This window comes from Babylonia areolata, chromosome 2 (assembly GCF_041734735.1).
Source record: "Babylonia areolata isolate BAREFJ2019XMU chromosome 2, ASM4173473v1, whole genome shotgun sequence".
In the NCBI taxonomy this organism is placed as follows: domain Eukaryota; kingdom Metazoa; phylum Mollusca; class Gastropoda; order Neogastropoda; family Buccinidae; genus Babylonia; species Babylonia areolata.
This window is the reverse complement of record NC_134877.1, coordinates 23,372,761-23,393,639: the sequence shown is the minus strand read 5'-3', so window position 1 is coordinate 23,393,639 and position 20,879 is coordinate 23,372,761. Positions and strand designations below refer to the sequence as shown.

The following is a 20,879-nucleotide window of genomic DNA, read 5'->3' as shown; positions in this document are numbered from 1 at the left end:
TGATTTGATATGCATTGCTAAGGATGAGCAAAAAGACAGGACACTGCAGTAAAACTTTTTCTGTTTTTTTTTTGTTTTGTTTTTGTTTTGTTTGGTAATACATATTCCTTAAAAAAATATTGAACATTTAAAAAAAAAAAAAAGAGCTGAAATACACCCCACTCATAAGCAAATTTATTAACCATCATTTGTGCAGATTTATTTACTTTTTTTTCTTCTTTCTTTTCTATGGCCCACATACACATGAATGAATAAAGAGAACACACAGTGTGTTGTGGCTGTTGAACAGAGTGGGGGTTGTGGGGGGAGAGAAAAATACAGTAAAGTGTGCATTTAAACTGTGAGCGAAAGAGAGAGAGAGGGGGGAAGAGAGAGGGGGGAAGAGAGAGAGACTCAGAGAGAGAGAGAGAGGGGGGGGAGAGAGAAAGATTCAGGGAGAGAGGGAGAGACTCAGAGAGGGGGGGGAAGAGAGAGAGGAGAGAGAGAGACTCAGAGAGAGAGAGAGGGGGGGAAGAGAGAAAGACTCAGAGAGAGGGGGGGGGGGGAAGAGAGAGAGGAGAGAGAGAGACTCAGAGAGAGAGAGAGGGGGGGAAGAGAGAAAGACTCAGAGAGGGTGGGAAGAGAGAAAGACTCAGAGAGAGAGCGGGGGGGAGAGAGAAAGACTCAGAGAGAGAGGGGTGTGTGAGAGAGAGACTCAGAGAGAGAGACCCAGAAAGAGGGGGAGAGAGAGACTCAGAGAGACAGAGAGACTCAGAAAGAGGGGGAGAGAGATTAAAAGAAGGTAGACAAAGACAAGAGAAAGGTCCAAATATCCAAATCACAGCATCACCCCTTGTTGCAGAAATCACCATCCACAGCATGAAAGACCAGTCTTTTTGCGTAATAATAACCCAATAACCTGGCACCCATGAGACATAAATGTCCTGAACGAGCACTGTCTGACAAGTAATGCAACAAACATTAAAAAAAAAAATTAAAAAAAAAAAAAACCCAGGAAAGAAAAAAGAATGTAACCATAAACACAAAGACAAATAACATGAGCCAATGGGGGAAAAAAAGGTCAGAAAATCTCTCACACAAATACCTGCCTGACCATACAGCAATTAAAACATTTGAAAAAACAACAGATATAAAAACAACAGCATCATCAAACTATTACTGATGCATCTTGTCAGTCAAGGGACAAACATGACAAATGATGTAAGCATCTCAAGAATTAAACACTAAAATGGATTAAAAAAATTATTAAAAAAAACAAAACAAAAAAAAACCCATTCAAAATCTTTCATGTATTGGTTTCATCCTTTGATTTTCATTAAACAAACGATTAAAAATTTTGCAAGTGGAAATATAAAAGAATGATTAAAATCTATACAAAAACAGCATGCAGAACAGCAAGCCACATACACACACACACAGCCATTTTCATTTTCACCAAAAATGCAACAAGAAATAGATTCCAGGCGACAATCAACAAAGTGTGTGCCACTCAGAAGCCCAGCTGTGATGGGAAGAGGTTGGGGAAACACCCCGCTGACCCAACATCCACACAATGTTTTAAAGAAGTCTCTCAAAAGCACACACTTCTTCCGTTCTGCCTACCATGTACCATCTCAGCAGCCATTGTGCTTCTCCAGCATCTGATGGTTGAGCTCGTGCATGTACAGGTGTGTTTGTGTGTGCACGCAAACTTGTCTGTGTATGGTGTACATGACTGTGTGTGTGTGTGTGTGTGTGTGTGTGTGTGTGTGTGTGTGTGTGTGTGTGCACATTTTTTTTTTTTTATTGTAAAGGACACAAGCTCCCTGCCTGGAACCAGAAGTTGTAAGCATCAATCTTTCATTACTATTATCATGATTTTTTTTTTTTTTTTTTTTTTGGTGCTGTTGTTGTTGGCGATAACTTTTGGATTAAAGATATACATGTGAAGGCCATATCAGTTTAGTCCTATCTGAGCGCCACAGACAACAGAACAGGCCACTGCGTGGATCACTGAGAAGATGCTGACTCAGTAAATATGAGGGGTCACTGCTGTAAATGAAATGGGGTTTCATGATTGCAGAGATCTTGCCAGCACTGAGGACAAGACTTGGAATAGATACCGATAAAGTCAATGGGCCACTGAGCACAAACAAAAGATCACTACAACAACAACAACAAAATAATATCATTGAATATATTACATCATTATGAATAAGCAAATAGTTCAAAACCTATCAAGCAATAAACATAACGGTTAATGATAATCATAAATAATGATATTTGCAGACTCCAAAAAAAAAACAACAATTCAGTTTCAGTGTTCCTGATCTCAGAATGGTAGTGGGACCATGCCTGCAATTACATACACACACACTCTGACACACTGAAAGCTCTAGCTTTTTAATAAACTTTTTTTTTTAAACATACATTTCTGATCATATAAAATGTTCAAAAATAAAAAATATGTTGATAATTGGAAAAAAAAAGGAAAAGGAAACAAGCTGACGACAATTAAACATACTGGTACCATTTTAGAGCTTTATAGGTTAAAACAAATTTGTGCCAGAACCTTTTGAGGGATACATACCTATATATATATATATATATATATATATATATATATATATATATATACACACATATATATATATATATATATGGAAAGGCAGGGGAACATGAACGGGAGGGAATTGGTCACTGCATCCCGAGTTCTAGTCAGGTCACAAAAACACCCACTGAATGAAAGAGGGGTATAGTAGTGGGGAGGACACTGAATGTGATGATGGAAAACACAAGAAAAATGTACCATCTGCGACTCGAGTTTCAACGCTTTCTTTCTTCAAGCCTTCATCAAAAAACCTCGAGTCATCAATGCTTACATTCATAAGGAATCCATGTACACATGGTTATGTGATTTGCAGTTCTGTGTGCGGTTAGAAAAACAACAACAACTGATGTAGTCACAAAAAGTGGCAGCAGTTGTGTGGTTTTCTAAATGCAGGAAAATAAACTGTTCTGTTAGATGGAGATTTCCCCGGGGCTTTTGTTTTGTTCAATGTTATGACTATTAAAAGAAAAAGAAAGAAAATAGAAAAAGAGTTATATATCTATCTGTAGATATATATATATATATATATATATATATATATATACATACACACACAGAAATAGATATGCAGGTTCTAAATCATAAGCACAAGCTGGGACTGAATCAAACTCGTACTGTTGTAGAAGTTTAGAAACTTGCATTCTTGATAGAATGAAACATCAAGTGCCAGAAATACATGAAATATGACCACAAAAAAACACCCAACAAAGAAACAAACAAAAAAACAACACCACCTTTTATTCAGCAATCTCCAAGACATTTGAGTATCATAATCTCTTAAAAAAACAACAACAAAAAAACAATCTCCCAAAAACTTTCAATTGATTTTTAAAAATTTTTACCACCGGTCATCACTTCAACAAAAGTATGTGTGTGTAAACAGCTATAAGAATGAACACAAAATACAATGGAAAGGTGATGAGCAGGACCACACACACACAACAATGGTACGCACAAGCGTGCTTTACATCATTCTTCAATGAAACCGTCACAATTCACAATGTTTCCTGAATGCATCAAACCGTTGCCCAGAAGAATAATGTAGTGCCTTCATTTTCTGATCTTTTTGTTTTTGCTTTGGCAAGAACTATCGAGATCTGAAGAGACGAATTAATTCCTTAACATGTTTGCTGGATGTGAACCTTCCAGTTTACACAGGTAACCTGATTCATGATAAAGTGGCTAAGTCTGAAAGCAAGTAATGATCTCCAATTAAAAAAAAAAAAAAAAAAAAATATGACACTGAACATTTCCTGCTTCTTCCGGATCCCGACTACACATTCTCGCAGGCAGAGAAACAGGAGGGAACTGTGGACATCTGGTTCTGATTTATTCTTTAGTTAAGTGAAACAGAAACTGAGGAAGCCTTAAAACCTTGCTATGGTTGTGCAGTAAACACAATACAATGAAGAAGAAAGAAAAATTCAACATTACGTTTTGTGTCTCTGTCACTACTATAGCCCAGTAACAGCTTTTGTGTGTGTGTGTGTGTGTGTGTGTGTGTGTGTGTGCGCGCGCTCCTTGTTATAATGGTAAAGGTCAGAAAAACAATCACAAATGGAATCAAATATCTTGGTTCAATGGAAACAATGTGCACAACAGAATAAAAAGCAGTGAGGAATTCAGTGAATAAAAAAAAAAATATAATCCATATTGCCCTTTGTAGTGTGGTCCTCAACCAATCAAACGTACGTTATCACCCAGCCAACTGCAAGGGCTACCTCAAGTTTACAAATAGTATGTCACTGCCCTAGGTGTTCAACAAACAACAATGATCAAAACCATAGGCAGAAAATCAACATGTACGTAAATTCTGTTCTTTACTAAACAGTGGAAAATGCACAAGAAAGCACACAGTTGTGACCGAATCCAGACTTTCTGCACTAAACATCAATTCTTTCAGTACGCCGTTCATCATACATAACCCCCCAAGGGCAACACCTTTCTCAAAGTTTCAGTTGTAATACTGTGTATTAAAAAAAAAAAAAAAAAAAAAAAAAAATGATATGAAAGCACATTTCAAAAAACAGAATGGGTTTTTATATACATGTACACAGTAACCAAAATAACAGATGCAATGGAACAACGTTGATAACATGATCAAAACAAAAGAAAATGTCATGTCATACAATGTTCAACTAATTTTTTTTTTTTTCAAGAAACTAAACTGCCTACACTTAACCCTTTCACCGCCAGTCAATTTAGAGTACAAAATTCCCTTTGTAGTATAAACACAGAAAAGACAGTGGCTAAGAACAGCTGGGGATTTCCTCTGTGCTGATGTATAGAAAATATGGCCTATCCTACCACCGAACATTAAGAGCAGTAGGTTCATGGATAACAAACCAATGAATCACCTTTCAGTGACATGGGCCCTCTACCACGCCTGTGCATAAATGCGAGCTTGGCGGTGAAAGGGTTAAGAAAATCAGTACTTCCAGAATAAAAAAAAAAAATCTGAACATTGAAACACAAAATACATAGGTTAAAAAAAACAAAAAACAAAAAAACAAAACTGAAAAAACTAACTGCGGGGGTGGAGTGGATGGACAGGACTTGGGAAGGGTGAGGGTGACCGTGATGTTAAAGAATCCCTTTGATCACATTTCTATTCCTGGTCATCCTTTCTTGCCGATGCCTGCACCCTTTCTTGCTGATGGAGTATATTCTTTCTTTTTACTCTCCAGAGAGAGCAGAAAAAACCCACAAAAAACCACAAAAAACCAGACTGTGCCTTGATGCCCTTCCAAGTGCCAGACGCACACACAGCAAAGAACTTTAATGTCTTCATTGTTGAAGGTAGTTTGTGTGTGTGTGTGTGTGTGTGTGTGTGTGTGTGTGTGTGTGTGTGTGTGTGACAGACACAGAGAGAGAGGGAAGAGAGGGAGTTTCATACATGAACACACACACAATCATGTGTACTTGCATGTGTACTTTTACAACTTCAACACAATTTCCTCCATTTTTTTTTTCCTGACACACCCTTTTCATGCCAAGAATTTGTTTCAGTTTCTTCTTGGCATATAAATCTGTTCAGTTCTTATAATAAATTTGTCTTCCATTGCAAAACAAAACAAAACAAAACTGGATCTGTAAAGTTGCATACTGTCTGATCATAGCATTCATTGTCTCAAAAACATTCTGTTCAGTTCAAAGTGTGGAAAGGTACTGGGACATAATCTTTCATCTACCAAATCAGTCACAATCATCAAAACGTTTCTTGTGTTTAGAAGTGATTGCTTTAAATTCAAAATAATGGACCAACAACAAAACAGCACAGTCCATGAAATGGAGATGACAAAAGTAAAACCTTTTCACTATGTTTTTTGTTTTTTTTTGTTGTTACATTTTGAATTTTTAGTCCACCATACATTTCCCTCAACACATATGGATTTGGTAGGGATTTTTTTTTTAATAGGAAATATGCACTGAAATTGTTCAGTATTAATTAAAAAAAAAAAAAAAAAAGAAGAAGTTATATTGCACATAAAATTTTCATTTTCATATGATCTAAAAGATATCTATCATTTTCTAAAATAAAGTCAGTCAAGCAAGTTTGCTCGAACCCTGGGCTGGAACAAGATTTTCAAATGCTTTCACATACACCAAAGAAAGGCTGCAGATTATGTTCCAGCAAGCTGTATTAAAAAAGAAAAGCCTTAAACTCTCACCATTGTGTATAATTCATAAACATCTATTTTAGTACAGGGCCAAGCGATCTTGTATAATTCCAGTGATGTAATATGGCACACTTTCAAAGAGTCTTTGTGCAAAAGTCCGTTCAATACACACAGCATCCCTTTTTGTGTTCACTTTTGGGTCTTGATCTTGGAGCTGGAGTGGACCGGGTGGCAGGAGGTCTTTGTGGATCTGGTTGGGAAGGATGAGGTGAACATCCCTCACGAAACACTGCTCCTAGTTTTCATCCTCCCTCTCTTTAACAGACACACAATGTGTGTGTGTATCTCTCAGAATGTATTCATCTGTGTGAATATGTGAAGGCGTGGGTATGAGAGTGCATGGTTTTTTTTTTGTTTTTGTTTTTGTTTTGTTTTGTTCGTTATGTAATTGTGATTATTGTGTTATGAAGGCATCAGTGAGTGAATGATTATATGTGTGCGTGTGCGTGAATGTGTGTGTATGTACATAAGCACATCCTGAATCAAAGTCTCCACTCCCCCCCCCCCACCCCCCACCCCCCATTCTGGTCCCTGTTCTTTATTGCAGAGTCACTGCCGATGAGGGTTCACTCATTTTCCTTCCTTTTATGATTTCAACAGGGCGCCCAAAGTCAACAGTCCCACAGTAGCAGCAGCACCGACAGTGAAGAGTTTCTTCAAAGATGACCACGATTCCTTGGAATGCTTCTCAGGGTCTTCGCTGAAGTTCACAAAACCGGTCTGAAAAGGAGAAAAAAAAAGGACAAAAACATCAACGTGTGATTTCATGAAATTTACATTTCGTCTGTCATCCCTTTAGTTCAGAAAAAAAAAAAAAATTATTTGCATCAGAAAAACATTATTAGCATGCGCGAGTCTTGAGTTGTGGGGGGAAACTGAAAGCACACTTGACTTGTTTCCACACAAGATTCAGCACTACAGAAATACAGTCATTACTATTGTTATAAAAAAAGAAGAAGAAAAGATCAATACTGATACAGTGACAGTATGCACTACTGCAAAGCAGTTATGCTGATTAATTTATTTTTAGAAACTGTCCTTTATAAATACCCAGAGCTAAGCTGTCAGTTTGTGCCATCGATCATTTTTATTTGTCACTTTTGGATAGTGTGCAATAAAACCAAACTGATTGTCACCAAATAGAACTGTTTGCATGGGGGGTGTGGGGGGTTGGAGGGGTTGAGGGGGGGGGGGGTTGATACAGCAAGCAAGAAAGATAATGTGTGTGTGTGTGTGTGTGTGTGTGTGTGTGTGTGTGTGTGTGTGTGTGTGTGTGTGTGTGTGTGTGTGCGTGTGTGTGTGCACATGCTTGAAGAATTTTACTATCTGGTTGTAGCAGCAAACTGCTGTACTTTTTATGGGTTTATATTTATTAAAGTTCACCTCTTCAGTTCTGATTTGTTGTTGTTGTTGTTGTTGCAGTCGTGCTTCATCGTTTCTCATTGTGAGCCGACTGTCAAACTGTAATGCATTTCAAAGTAATGTAATACCCCCCTGCTCACATGCAACATTCTCTTTCAGCCTTATCTTATCAACATATATATGTATATATATATATATATATATATATATATATATATATATATATATGTATATATATATGCAGTTTACTTCCAAATTTTTATATATGAAAAAAAATCCACTCTTTATCCACTATTTATCACTAATGGCAAACTATTTTTGAACATGACTGTCAGTCTAACGGCCCTTGGTATGCATGGAAGAAGAATGAAAACTAATTTCTAATCAACTGAGTGTGGGGACAGCAAAGAAAAAAATGAAGAAAAAACAAGAAAAATGAAATAAAGGTGGTGTGAGTGGGAAAAAGAGTGAGGGTGTGAGTAAAGCTGAGAGAAAGTACTACATGAAAATATGAAAACAAACAAAAACGACGGTGATATCATCAGCTGTCAATCTGACATCAAATCTGTGCACCTTTTCACTTGAATTACACAGATCATATATTATCGCCTGCACTGCAACTGTGTAAAACATATGCGGTAGTCAGCAAGAAAGTGACAGGTCGTGGCTTCGAGTTCGCTTCGATCGGCTGTTCGCTAAAAAGAATAATCCTTGTCTGTCGCAGGTAGATCTAGAAAAATTAAGCTACTCACCCAGCCGTTGTGTTCCACGATCCAAGACTTGAGTCGGGTGTCCACGTAGTTGGAAACCCAGTCAACGATGGGGAGGACGAGATGGTGCTCGTCTTTCTGTGCACAGCGCACGGACAGTTTGGCAGCGAACTCCACCATCGCGGCAATTCTGCCCCACGATACCCCGTCACTGAAGATTTCCTCCATCACCTCCGTCACCCTCTCCTGACCATTCTCGGGGGTCAGATCAAGGCGCCTGATCATATGGTTGAGGCTGTCACTGAACCTTGCCTCCAGTTCGTCGCCCAGCAATCTCATGGCGGTCTGGACCTCATCGGGCCTTGCATCACGCTGTCCGTTCACCCACGCAATCCCGTTCTTCTCCAGGCAGTAGCGCACGTAATCTTCCACCATGGCGCGAGAACTCTCCAACTCCATCCTCACACCGGACTGATTGGAGCCGTCTTGCTGGGCACTGATGTGCATGTTGGCAGGGCCATTGCCGGATCTCCGCGTTTTCAGGCCAGTGTTCACGTTGCTGCGGTCGCTGCTACCCTCTCCGCCATGCTGGTGGTGCGTGCCGCTCGCTGTGCCGCTGCTTTCGCCGCGATTGTCTGGTGAATGAAAACACACAGGTCAGAGGTCAAATCAACCTGACTGCAAATGAGCGCGTGCCGGGGAACATTGCCCCTTCTGTCATTGGGTTGTTAAAAACACCAACAAAAACACATACAACGAAAACTGGGTGAAGGTCATTCTTATAATAACTGGACCAAACGTGGTGTATTTTGGCAAAGCTATTTCATGTGTCCAATTGTTGCTTGATTTGTTTGTAAAGGTGGGCATTTTTTAATTAAAAAAAAAAAAAATGTTATGAGACAGCGGTGATGTTTTTAGTTGTTTTTTTTCAGTTTCAGTGACGTAGCCACGAACAGCAGCTGGGTGTGGACGCGATCGAGCGGTGGTTTCAGTGCCAATACAATTCGTCACTGACTAACTTCTCTGGAAAAATTCCGACTCGTGTACACTCCCACGGCCTCTTCCGTTACCGTGTTGCATCAGTCACCGGTAAAAACGGGTGAGTGAAAAGCCGGCCCGGGAGAGGAGGGGTGGTAGCGCTGAGAATGAAAGAAAATGAAAGAGTGCCCCTCCCATTCACAAGCCTTCATTGATCGGCATCTCAGTGGTTTACTATTATGGCACCGACCAACTGAGCAACTATAAATAGCCTGACTGGCCTATCCCACGAATCGATCGTTCCAGTACTGATGTAACCTGGTGGATATCAATAGAGAGTGCGCCGTGCGCCGGCCGTTTGCACCTGCAGAGCGCGGGCCCGCTCACCTACAACGGCATCATTTAGGCTTAAATTTTAATATTACGTGTGTGTCGGACTTTCCCGGGATCCGGCCGTCCGGACTGGAGCCACATGCGCCGCGGTGTCAGTGTCCACCGATATTTCCGGTGACCCGGATGATGGCACAGTGCTTAAAGTCGTCTGTTTCTCAGCAATAGATCCGGCGGAAAGCCACTATACCACCTCTTTTTTTCTTCTTTTTTTTTTTTTTTTGTCACTTGCGATACATCAGTACATATACATAAAAGTGTATAATTATGCACACCTACCCTAAACACACACACACACACTCACACACACACACACACACCGTGACACACACACATACACACACCTACTACTGATGTAGGTATACATACATACTATCACACTTCAAACTTCGTCTCCTTCCAAGTTAGTTGACCGACAACCGGAACTACACGTACTATCCTGCACTGCCTCTGGAGTCGAGTGATGTGGTTTATACATCGCAGTTCTATACTGACCCGCCGGCGGCGACTGAAATGGCAATGAAGTTCAGTAGTTCGTTGTTTACCAAGTTATCACGCAATAACAGGTCATCTGATGATCACGAGACCGTGGTTCAGTTAGCTAAAACACCGCAACAGCTGTTGCCATCAATTACGTTAGCGTGTTAATTGATTGGACCGTGCGGAGACACTGACGACAGAGCGGCCATCAGTGAACTTGTGACATGAAAATTAATCATAGTGATGATACTGTTACCCCCCAAAAGATGGGAATACCTATTTATCTAATTTCAAATGGCAAAGGAACACACACACACACACACACACACACACACACACACACACACACACACCGTGAGACACACACACACAGGGAGTGGGAGAGAGAGAGAGAGACAGACAGACAGACAGACAGGACAGACTGGACAGACAAGACAAGACAAAGGGGTGCTGGGTAACAACACAGTGATGCCCACACGTTGCATCTTGCACGGCAGTGTACATCACTGCAACTCGAGCTGTGATAATTATTCCCCATATATCAATTAGGGCACCTGAAACGGTACCAGACAGTATGGGAATCCAGTGTGACAACTGACCCCCATTCCCCCTCTCTCTAGTCTCTTCTGTCGCTCTGTGTGTGTGTGTGTGTGTGTGTGTGTGTGTGTGTGTGTGTACGTGCGTGCGTACGTGTGCGTGTGATGGCGGAAACTGAGATTCTAGTCGATAAAACATCAACAAACAATAAAGGCCAAGATATATCGATCGTTACGGCAAAGTCGTAATTCAGAGTAATAATCAAACCGAATGCATCCTATCAAAAGCAGATCTCAACCCAGTATACCTAATTTTTTTTCCTCGAAACAAAATCAGAATCCGGCTACCACCCCCCAAAAAATTGAAATTGTCGATAAAAAGTTTCAAAACATTTTGATAACTTTACATTCATATACACTTTTTAAGATTTTCTTTTTTTTCATATATGTATTAGTTCCAACCTTTACACTGAGCTGTCACAAATATCAATAACTGTGGAAAATCAGTTTTTAGTGGTACAATTTCAAGTTCAGTCAATCCGTCATCATCACCTTCGTCAGTCGTCGTCATAACCATCATCATCAATAATGACTGACCTGACTGCTGCTCTCGGTCTCTCTGCGCGCTGAAATGTCCCATCAAAGACAGAAAGTAATACTCTGTCACCACAGTGGACACGGAGCGGTGAAGAGAGAAGACGCTGCATTGATAATGTAAAAGGCTTGGGACTCTCGCCACAGCCCCTTCGGCGGGCACTGGTTCGTCGCGATTGAACATTGCAGTAAAACGATCGTCGATACTCTAATTCTACACCAAGTCAGTGGCAGAGGTTCGTCGGCCGCTTCAGTTGTGGCGAAACACACGCCCTCCCACTCGCACACACCGACTCTGTCAACGGCTGACAAAAAGTGAGAAGGTGCGCTACTGGTTGTGCTTTAAATACCTGTAGCCGGAACATGATAGGCTGTGGTATGTATGTATGTATGGGCTAGACAGGTGCAGTAGTTGTGACAAAGGTCAAAGCTCCAAAAGTAGGGGATGACGACACCGCCTAAAAATAGAGCTGCGTGTATTCCACCGCAAACCGGTCAAACGCGGGATTTTTTTTTTCTTTCTCTTTACGGGATGATTTTTTTTTTTTAACAGTATTTCCCCTCCCTCCTCCACCTTTTTTATTTAGATTTGTCCATTGTTAAAGTGTTTTACACACACACACACACACATATATATATATATATATATATATATATGGCCTTTATATTTGGGGAATACACACACACGCACATACACACACATAATGTATATGCTTCTCCCCCCCCCCCCCCCAAACCCCCCTTGCTCAGGTTTCTTGTGTCAGTGTGTGCGTGTGCGTGTGTGCAGTGTGTGTGCGCCGGCGCGCGCGTGTGTGTGAAATTGAGTACATGACACGGGAGGGAGAGGTTATCAAGGGCCAAAACCAGGAATCCAGGAATGACAAATTGTCACGTCAGTTGTCACGTACAACGCACCACTCTAGATTGGGGGGGGGGGGGGGGGGGGGGAGAAAAAAAAGTGAGATCGGAGACATCGCGGAGACAGTATTAATTTCAGTTCCAATCCCCCGCACTGACTCCACCTGCTATTTTACTTTATTAATTTTTTTTTTTAACTTTTACCTGACAACCAACTGATTGCAAAAGGTACATGACCAGTCAGCATGATAGAAGGCCTACCATTGTGCGTGGGTGGAGAGATACCAAATACGTTAAGTTTACTAGATAAAAAGTGAGATCGGAGACATCGCGGAAACACTATTATCTTCAGTTCCCATCCCACTTTTTACGTTCTTTTTCTTTACCTGACGACCTGTACTGACTGCAGAAAATCAGGGTACTATCACTGGTAAACTTGACAGAAGGCCTATCACTGTGCGTGGGTGGAGATACCATAACGTTCGACTGTACTTTTATCATTTTGTTTTTGTTTCTGATTAGTTTATCCAGAAGTGAGATCGGAGACATCGCGGAAACAGTATTGTCCTCAATTCCCATCCCAGTGATCCAAACTTTTTATTTTCTTTATCTTATTTCATTTTTTTTTTTTTAATAATGATAACCTGACGACCTACTGATTGCAAAAAGATATATGACTGGTCAACATGACAGAAGGCCTATCACTGTGGTGGGTGGGGTGGTTGGAGTCAGTGATACAAAAGACTTTCGACTACTGTATACCACATCCACTACCACACACACACACACTACCATACAGACAAACAGAGAGAGAGCGCCACACTAACACACACACACACACACACACAGACACAGAGGGAGAAACACATAGACTAGAGCGAGAGAGAGATTGATTGATTGATTGATTGATGATGATTTATTGTCGAAAGCATTTACAGCCATTTTGACAATGGGGGGATTACAAAAAAAACTAAGTAAGCAAATACCACGAAACACACACTGCAACAACTGTACGCAAGAAATGGGTAGGGAAAAAGAACAACAAAAGAGCAAACAACATGTGGACCATCCACGGTCATAATTCATTTGCTTATATAATAATTAGTGAATCCGTTTATTCATTAGCATTAGGGGTCATCTGTATATAATTACGTACCTTTTACTTGATTCTTTATACTGTCTGCCCATTTTCTAGTGCTTTCTGCCTACAGTTAAGTGCTACGGTAAGAAATTTTGACATAGCTGTTACCATCACTTCGTTCTCGTTTTTTTTTTTTTTTTTTTTTTTTTTTTTTAGCAAGCGTTGCATGCGGGTCAAGTCATCAACGGGACTTGATTCTATGTTGAATGGATATCTGTTTCGGATGTGTGCATATGCAGGACAGTGGAATAAAACGTGACTTTCGTCTTCTTTTTCGGAGCCGCACATTGGGCAAGTGCTGTTTGCCTCAGCCTCAGTTAGACACCATACCTTATGGCTCGCACGCTCTAAGTCGGAATCGCGTAAGGGTATCTCGGAATTTCTTCAGTGGTGGTAATAAATGACAAATATTTTTCTGCGCCAAATGTATCTTTAAACGAGTAGTGCCAGCCGTACTTTTCATTTTGTTCTATTTCTGAATGCCAGTTTTGAGCGAGAGAGAGAGAGACAGAGAAAGAGCGACACACACACACACACACACACACACACACACAGGGAGAGACATTGAGAGCGAGAGAGAGAGAGAGAGAGAGAGAAACGAAACGAAACGAAAGTTTATTCAATAGGGCCATGGCCCCATTTGAAGGGGTGATTACATATTTTGTAAGAATAGATTTGCATAAGAATATAATCTTACAACGTGTATGCTCAAAGCTCTGTTCTCTTTAACCAATCATGAAACTCTGTTGTTTTAATGACTTATAGATAAATATGGCAAGATTCGAAAAAACGTTATCATTTTTAGAAGACAGAAGTAATACTAACCGAAACTTACTTGGTCTGTTATAATATCTCAACGGAATATATATTTGTCTCAAGTCATCTAATACAGGACAACATAATACGAAATGGACTTCATCTTCTTTTGCAGATCTACATAACGGACATACCATATCGTTTACAGTGCTGGGCTTGTGTCTTTTACTGTGTACGTTGATATCAGATACACCAAAACGAAACACTGTTAAAGCACAGAGAGAGATAAAGAGAGACAGAGAGAGACAGAGCGAGCGACATCACAGAGAGAGAGAGAGAGAAGAGAGAGAAAAGAGAGAGAGAAAAAGACAGAGAGAAAAAACACCTCATTCCACAGATCTACAAAATGACACGATCGAGCTGCCAGTGTGTGAAGTAATAGGGACTGACGAAGGTAGCGCGGCCTGTAAACAGGCAAAAGACTCACTCTGTGTGTGTGTGTGTGTGTGTGTGTGTGTGTGTGCGCGCGCGCGTGTGTGCGTGCGTGTGTGTGGCGTGTCCACGACTGAACTTACGTATACGCTACGTGGCACTGTGGGTCTGGAATCATGCACTTGTGACTGGCTGGCATCACATCTGGCCAGACACCACGCACCACTGAGTTTTCAGTTTCACAGAGGTGTCTGAACGGACGGAATAATCCATATTATATATATGGCGGAGTGATGGCCTAGAGGTAACGCGTCCGCCTAGGATCGAAGCGAGAGAATCTGTGCGCGCTGGTTCGAATCACGGCTCAGCCGCCGATATTTTCTCCGGCCCCCTCCACTCAGTAGACCTTGACTAACGGTGGTGGTCTGGACACTAGTCATTCGGAAGAGACGATAAACCGGGGTCCCGTGTGCAGCATGCATTTAGCGCACGTAAAAAAACAACAACCCCACGGCAACAAAAGAGTTGTTCCTGGCAAACTTCTGTAGAAAAATCCACTTCGATAGGAAAAAACAAATAAAACTGCATGCAGGGAGGAAAAAAAAAGAAAAAAAAAAAAAAAAAGGTGGCGCTGTAGAGACATGCTCTCCCTGGAAAGAGCAGCCCGAATTTCACAGAGAAATCTGTTGATATATATATATATATATGTGTGTGTGTGTGTGTCTTTACGCTACACGGTCGTATCTACTGCTTTGCCGGAAAAAAAAAATGCACGCCTGACTTTAAAAAAAAAAAAAATCATGGATACTAAGTTGTATGTTATCTAACCAGGGTACTGTGATAAATGATTAACACAGCTTAATTAACAAGCTTTTTGGTTGGTGTCCAGTTCGAGTGAGAGAGAGAGAGACAGAGTACTTGAGAAAGTGAGTATGCAAGTAATCAGATTAACACCGAGACGTCAGTGTCTGCCGTGCAGTTGTACTTCGTCAGCCAGCTGTTGAACCTGACCGAATTTTTCTCAGGCACTTCCACGCTGTCAATCTCCCACTAAACTGGTATACACCGGATTGACGCAACCAAATTCCGGCATTGAATCAGAACCGTACCACTCTCCGCCAGACACACGGTGATCCGAAACGCCCGTATTTACGCATGCGCATAGGCCTAATGATACACTGACGCGGCCAGCTGTACACGTGACACCATTCGTCAAGTGTTGCTTGCTGGGACCTTCAAAGACTGTCCTTGGCAATGTTTTTTTTTTTTTTTTGACGTCAGTTGTGGCGTGATCGTATGACTGATTGACACACACACAAACAGCTAAAAACAAGGCCCGGAAATGCTCACGAAAAGGGAGTGGAGTGTTGGCCAAGAGATAACGCGTTTCCCCTATTTAGGAAGCGAAAGAAACTGAGCGCACTGATTCGAATCCACTATGTTCGAATCACACCGGCAGTCACCAGTATTTTCTCCCCCTCCACTAGACCTTGAGTGGTGGTCTGGACGCTAGTAATTCGGATAAGACGATAAACTGAAGTCCCGTGCTAGTGTGCAGCATGCACTTAGCGCACGTCAAAGAACCCACGGCAACAAAAGGGTTGTCCCTGGCAAAAAAAAGTCTGCAGAAAAATCCACTTGGATACGAAAACAAATAAAATATTGCATGAAAAAAAAAAGAAAAAAAAAAGAAAAAAAAGAGGGTGGCGCTGTCAGTGAAGCGACGCATTCTCCCTGGGGAAAGCAGCCCGAATTTCACGCAGAGAAATCTGTTGTAACAAAAAGAGTAATACAAATACAAATGAAAAGGCTCAAGTGTGTTCGTATCGGGAGTGTGCGCAATACTTTCAACTGTACGCGCGCGATCTCTCTCTCTCTCTCTCTCTCTCTCTCTCTCTCTCTCTCTCTCTCTCTCTCTATATATATATATATATATATAGGAGGCTAAACTTGAACATCATGCTCTGTGTGCTATGTTGACAGGTGTTGTGGCTAATTGTTTTGTGACGCGCCTGCTTTTAGAAATAGAAGCAACAACAACAAAAAAGTTGAGTGAAAACATCGGTCGCGAAATTTTTGACATCGAATCGCGTTTTTGCTTTAAAGTGTAATGATATAATCATTATATCAAAATGTGGAGGGAAGGAGAGGACAGGGGGTGGGAGGGGGGAGGGGGGGGGGGGTTAGTCACGAAGTCAGAGAGGGAGCGAGGGCTGGGGTGGGGGCGGTGATAGGGGGTTGTGAATGTCTTGGTCTTTTCTTGTACTGTACTATACTGTACTGTACTGTATTGGACAAAAAAATGGAGAATATATCAGATAACCCCCCTTGCACGCACACACCCTACACACACACACACACTAACACACACTTACACACACACACACTCTAACACACACATACACACACACACACACACACACACACACACACACACACACACACACACACACACACACAGAAACTAACACACACAGAGAAACTAACACACACACATTGTATCTCTCTCTCTCTCTCTCTCTCTCTCTCACACACACACACACACACAGTAACACACACACACACACACACACAGAGTAACACACACGCACACAGATAACTAACACACACCACACACACACACACACACACTAACACACACACACACACACACACACAAACTAACACACACACACACACCACACACACACACACCCAGAGTAACTAACACACACACCACACACACACACACACACACACACACACACACACACACACACACACCACACACAGCGACAAAAGGACAAAGACAGACGTCAGTAGACAATGAGACGACGAGAAGAAGCGTACGTTGCTATTTACACAGTGACGACAACACAATGATTAACACAGTTTCGTTCAATGGTGAACCTGGGACCCTCAGATTGAAAGTCCAACGCTTTAACCACTCGGCTATTGCACCCGTCGTTTCAGTATCATACTTTGGTGAATTTAACGTTATTTTGTTGATATATCTGGTATGATAGTACCCCCCCCCCCCCCCACCGTCCCCCTCCACAAACACACACACACATACCCTACCACCACCATCCCACAAAAAGAAAACAACAACAACAACAAACAAACAAAACTACACCCCCCACCCCCCACTTTAAAAAAGCAACAAAACAAAACAAACAAAAAAACCACCCCCCTCTCTCTCTCCCTCCCTCCCCGTCTGTCTCCCTCTCTGGATTTCCCGTCAGTCGAGGAAGTATTCGTTTGTTGGGTTTTCCTGGTTGGGGCGCGCGCGCGCGCGTGTGTGTGTGTGTGGCGTGTGTGGTGTGTGCCGTGTGTGGTGTGTGCCGTGTGTGTGTGTGTCTGTGTGCGCGTGTGTGTGCGTGTGTGTGTGTGTGTGCGTGTGTGTGCACGTATGTGCGTGCGTGTGTGTGTGTGTGTGTGTGTGTGTGTGTGTGTGTGTGTGTGTGTGTGTGTGTGTGTGTGTCTGTGTGTGTGTGTGTGTGATATTCCTCCCATAATTATGCAATTCCCTTTTCGTGTTTTTTGCACTGGTTTACTTATGTGTGCGGCATGCCAGTGGGGAGATTTCATCTCATCATCACATCCTGAATTATCCCGTCTATACATTTCATTTCAGTTATTTCAAACATACCAATCAGACTGGGCTGTCAAGTTGTAAGCCAAAATGTGTGTGTGTGTGTGTGTGTGTGTGTGTGTGTGTGTGTGTGTGTGTGGATGTGGACACGCACGAGATATACTGGTTATGTAACTATATGGCAAATTATGTAAAAGTGTTCCGTTTGTATTCTTTTAAATCATTGTGTTCATTTTTCTTCCTTTATTTTTTCTTCCTTGTATGCTTTTTTGTTGCCACTATATTTGTAAAATCTTGAATAAAAAAGATTTAAAAAAAGAAAAAGAAAAAAAGTTTTAAGCCAAAATTGTTTCTTTCGAAACATTCTGGTGCCTACTATTATGCTATACATAGTAAATAAACAGTATATTTGATCAGTTTTGCATTTCTAATCAAAATCTGTTATTCAATAACATTACAGAAACTGAAAATGAAAGATGGAAATCAACAACACATTTCTGCATTGTGAAAATGAATACCGAACACTATAAACCTGCCCAAAATATTCCCCAGTTAAAGGCGTGACCCTACAGAACCAAACAGTACCTACCATCAAACCTTTCTTTTTTTCTTAAAAAACACACAAAACAACCAAACTTTCACACCGGCGAACCAGTCAAGGCCAAACAAGTGCGTTTCATGGTGTACACGTAGACCAGATATTACAGCTCCTTTATTTATTTATTTATTTATTTCAGTAAAAGCGGTGTGGTCTAGCGTATATATTCATTCAATCCGCACGCTTCGACTCCCACCTTGAAACCAAAACTATAAACTTCCCATGAACTGACACCCGGCTATGAAAAATGATAACAGACAGGGGAAATTTTGCTCTGTGTGTGTGTGTGTGTGTGTGTGTGTGTGTGTGTGTTGTGCGCACGGTACGTGCGTGGCGACATGTATACTTTTGTGTAGTCCCTTTTAAGCCTTCCAGTTTAATAATATTCTTCCTGGTCGTCACCAGTCTCCCTGCATCCATGCATCCACCACCACAACTCCCAGACGAAGTATATTTTATCTTCCTGTGTCGTCAGTATAAATGCCCCCCCCCCCCTCCCCCATCCACCCACTGCTGGCCCCCTCAGTCCTAAATCCCCCCCCCCCCCGACCCCCAACACCCTCCCCTCCCCGCCGGCTGCCCCCAATCCCCAGCCCTTCAGTCCCATTTCAATCCCCACCCTTCACCTCGGCTCGGTTCTCACGGCTCCCGCTGCTGACAACCGAATGAAAATTTAGCGGCGATTTTGTTGACCGTCATCGTGTCGTAACAGAAAAGGACCCCACTGACATAGTGTAAGTGTAAGTAAACTTTGTTTTTTTTCTCAGTCTGAGGTCACCGCCAGACCTGGCCTGGACCCAACGTGACAATAAATACTCACACTTCTGCCTCGCTTTTCGTACTTAGGGATCACTGCAACTGACCTACTCATGTATCCCTAAAGGACTTCTCGGCAATCAGTTAATCAGTTAATAAGCTATCCACCATTCTGTCAGTCCAGTCAGGGTAGGCTAGCTCAGTCTCAAGGTCGGATTTCGTGGGTTTACAATGCCAAGGTCGGGCAACCGCCCCGCCGCCCCGGCTGATCCGTCAAGTCAATCAGACACACACACACACACACACACACACACACACACACACAAAACAAAACATGCGAACAGCTATCTGTATAATACGTTCCAAATAAACAAGTAACATTGCAGACAGAAAACAACAACAACAAACAAAAAACAGGTGGCGCTGTCAGTGTTTGTTGTTGTTCCATTCAATGCAGCATCGATATAACATAACACTGACAACTGACAACAACAACACGGCGGCATATAAGGATGCGCATTGAAAAAAGACGCAATCATCATCAACGACAACGGCAAAAACATTGGCTTACTATCATTTAAAAACAAAACCAATACTTTTTATCAATATTTTTTTCGTACACGTACGAAGACGAGAGAGACAGACACATAAACGTACACCACTTATCATGTTCAACACATTCCAAGTATTCAGCAGACTACACGCTCGATATCAGTCAAGGAGGGAGGGAGGGGGAGAGAGAGACTGCGGAGAGAGAGAGTATCCGTATCAGTATCAGTAGCTCAAGGAGGCGTCACTGCGTTCGGACAAATCCATATACGCTACACGGCCACATCTGCCAAGCAGATGCCTGACCAGCAGCGTAACCCAACGCGCTTTGTGAGAGAGAGAGAGAGAGAGAGAGAGAGAGAGAGACACTAGTGCCGTGCAGAAAAAAAGACTAATGACTAACACAATCAACTACAGACTGACATAAATAAATAAATAAATAAACAAACAACATACATACATGCTGAGACGTAAAAGATCTCCCTTGCCAGCACCCTTCGACACAGAAGCATTGTGTTCGCTTTTCGATCAAAACACTGCAGCTCACAATTTGATAAGGAAAGCCAAGAGCTAGACCAGACAGGACAGATAACGCGAATCAAACTAAGGGTAACAACCTTGACTGACACGTCTTTTATAATGATCTCCTCTTTTTTTTTTCTTCCTCGTGAATATTCATTGCTCTACGCTATATTTAGCTCATACGGAAATGCAAAATCTATTCATAGAACAGAACTTACCCCCTCTGACGGAAATCCACAGCTCACCGAAACACCAGGGATGGAAAAAAAAACAAAAAAACAAGCACTCCACGAAAGCGAATGAGAAGTCCCCGTTACAAGCGGTTCTCCCGGTTGACAGAAGTGTTCGATGAGTCGACTTGGCAGATTGTCGT

At 41.8% G+C, this 20,879-nt stretch overlaps 1 protein-coding gene across 4 annotated transcripts in view; it reads right to left on the bottom strand.

The window, feature by feature from the left end:
- Positions 1-20,594, bottom strand: part of LOC143299247 (bcl-2-like protein 2) — a 20,965-nt gene extending 371 nt beyond the window's left edge. Inside the window, exons 1-4 of one of the 4 annotated variants that reach the window (XM_076612471.1) lie at positions 20,445-20,594; positions 8,385-8,977; positions 7,654-7,731; positions 1-6,990 (exon numbers count right to left, since the gene is read on the bottom strand). The exon at positions 1-6,990 is cut by the window's left edge and continues 371 nt beyond it. In XM_076612471.1, coding sequence (XP_076468586.1) covers positions 6,856-6,990; positions 7,654-7,731; positions 8,385-8,977; positions 20,445-20,496 — 858 coding nt within the window. In that variant the 5' untranslated portion in view covers positions 20,497-20,594 and the 3' untranslated portion in view covers positions 1-6,855. Of the gene's footprint in view, positions 6,991-7,653; positions 7,732-8,384; positions 8,978-9,745; positions 10,387-11,323; positions 11,661-20,444 lie in introns of those variants that run through there. The other 3 variants (XM_076612472.1, XM_076612464.1, XM_076612470.1) reach the window with 3 other exon arrangements.
- Between the last annotated feature and the right edge of the window lie 285 nt (positions 20,595-20,879).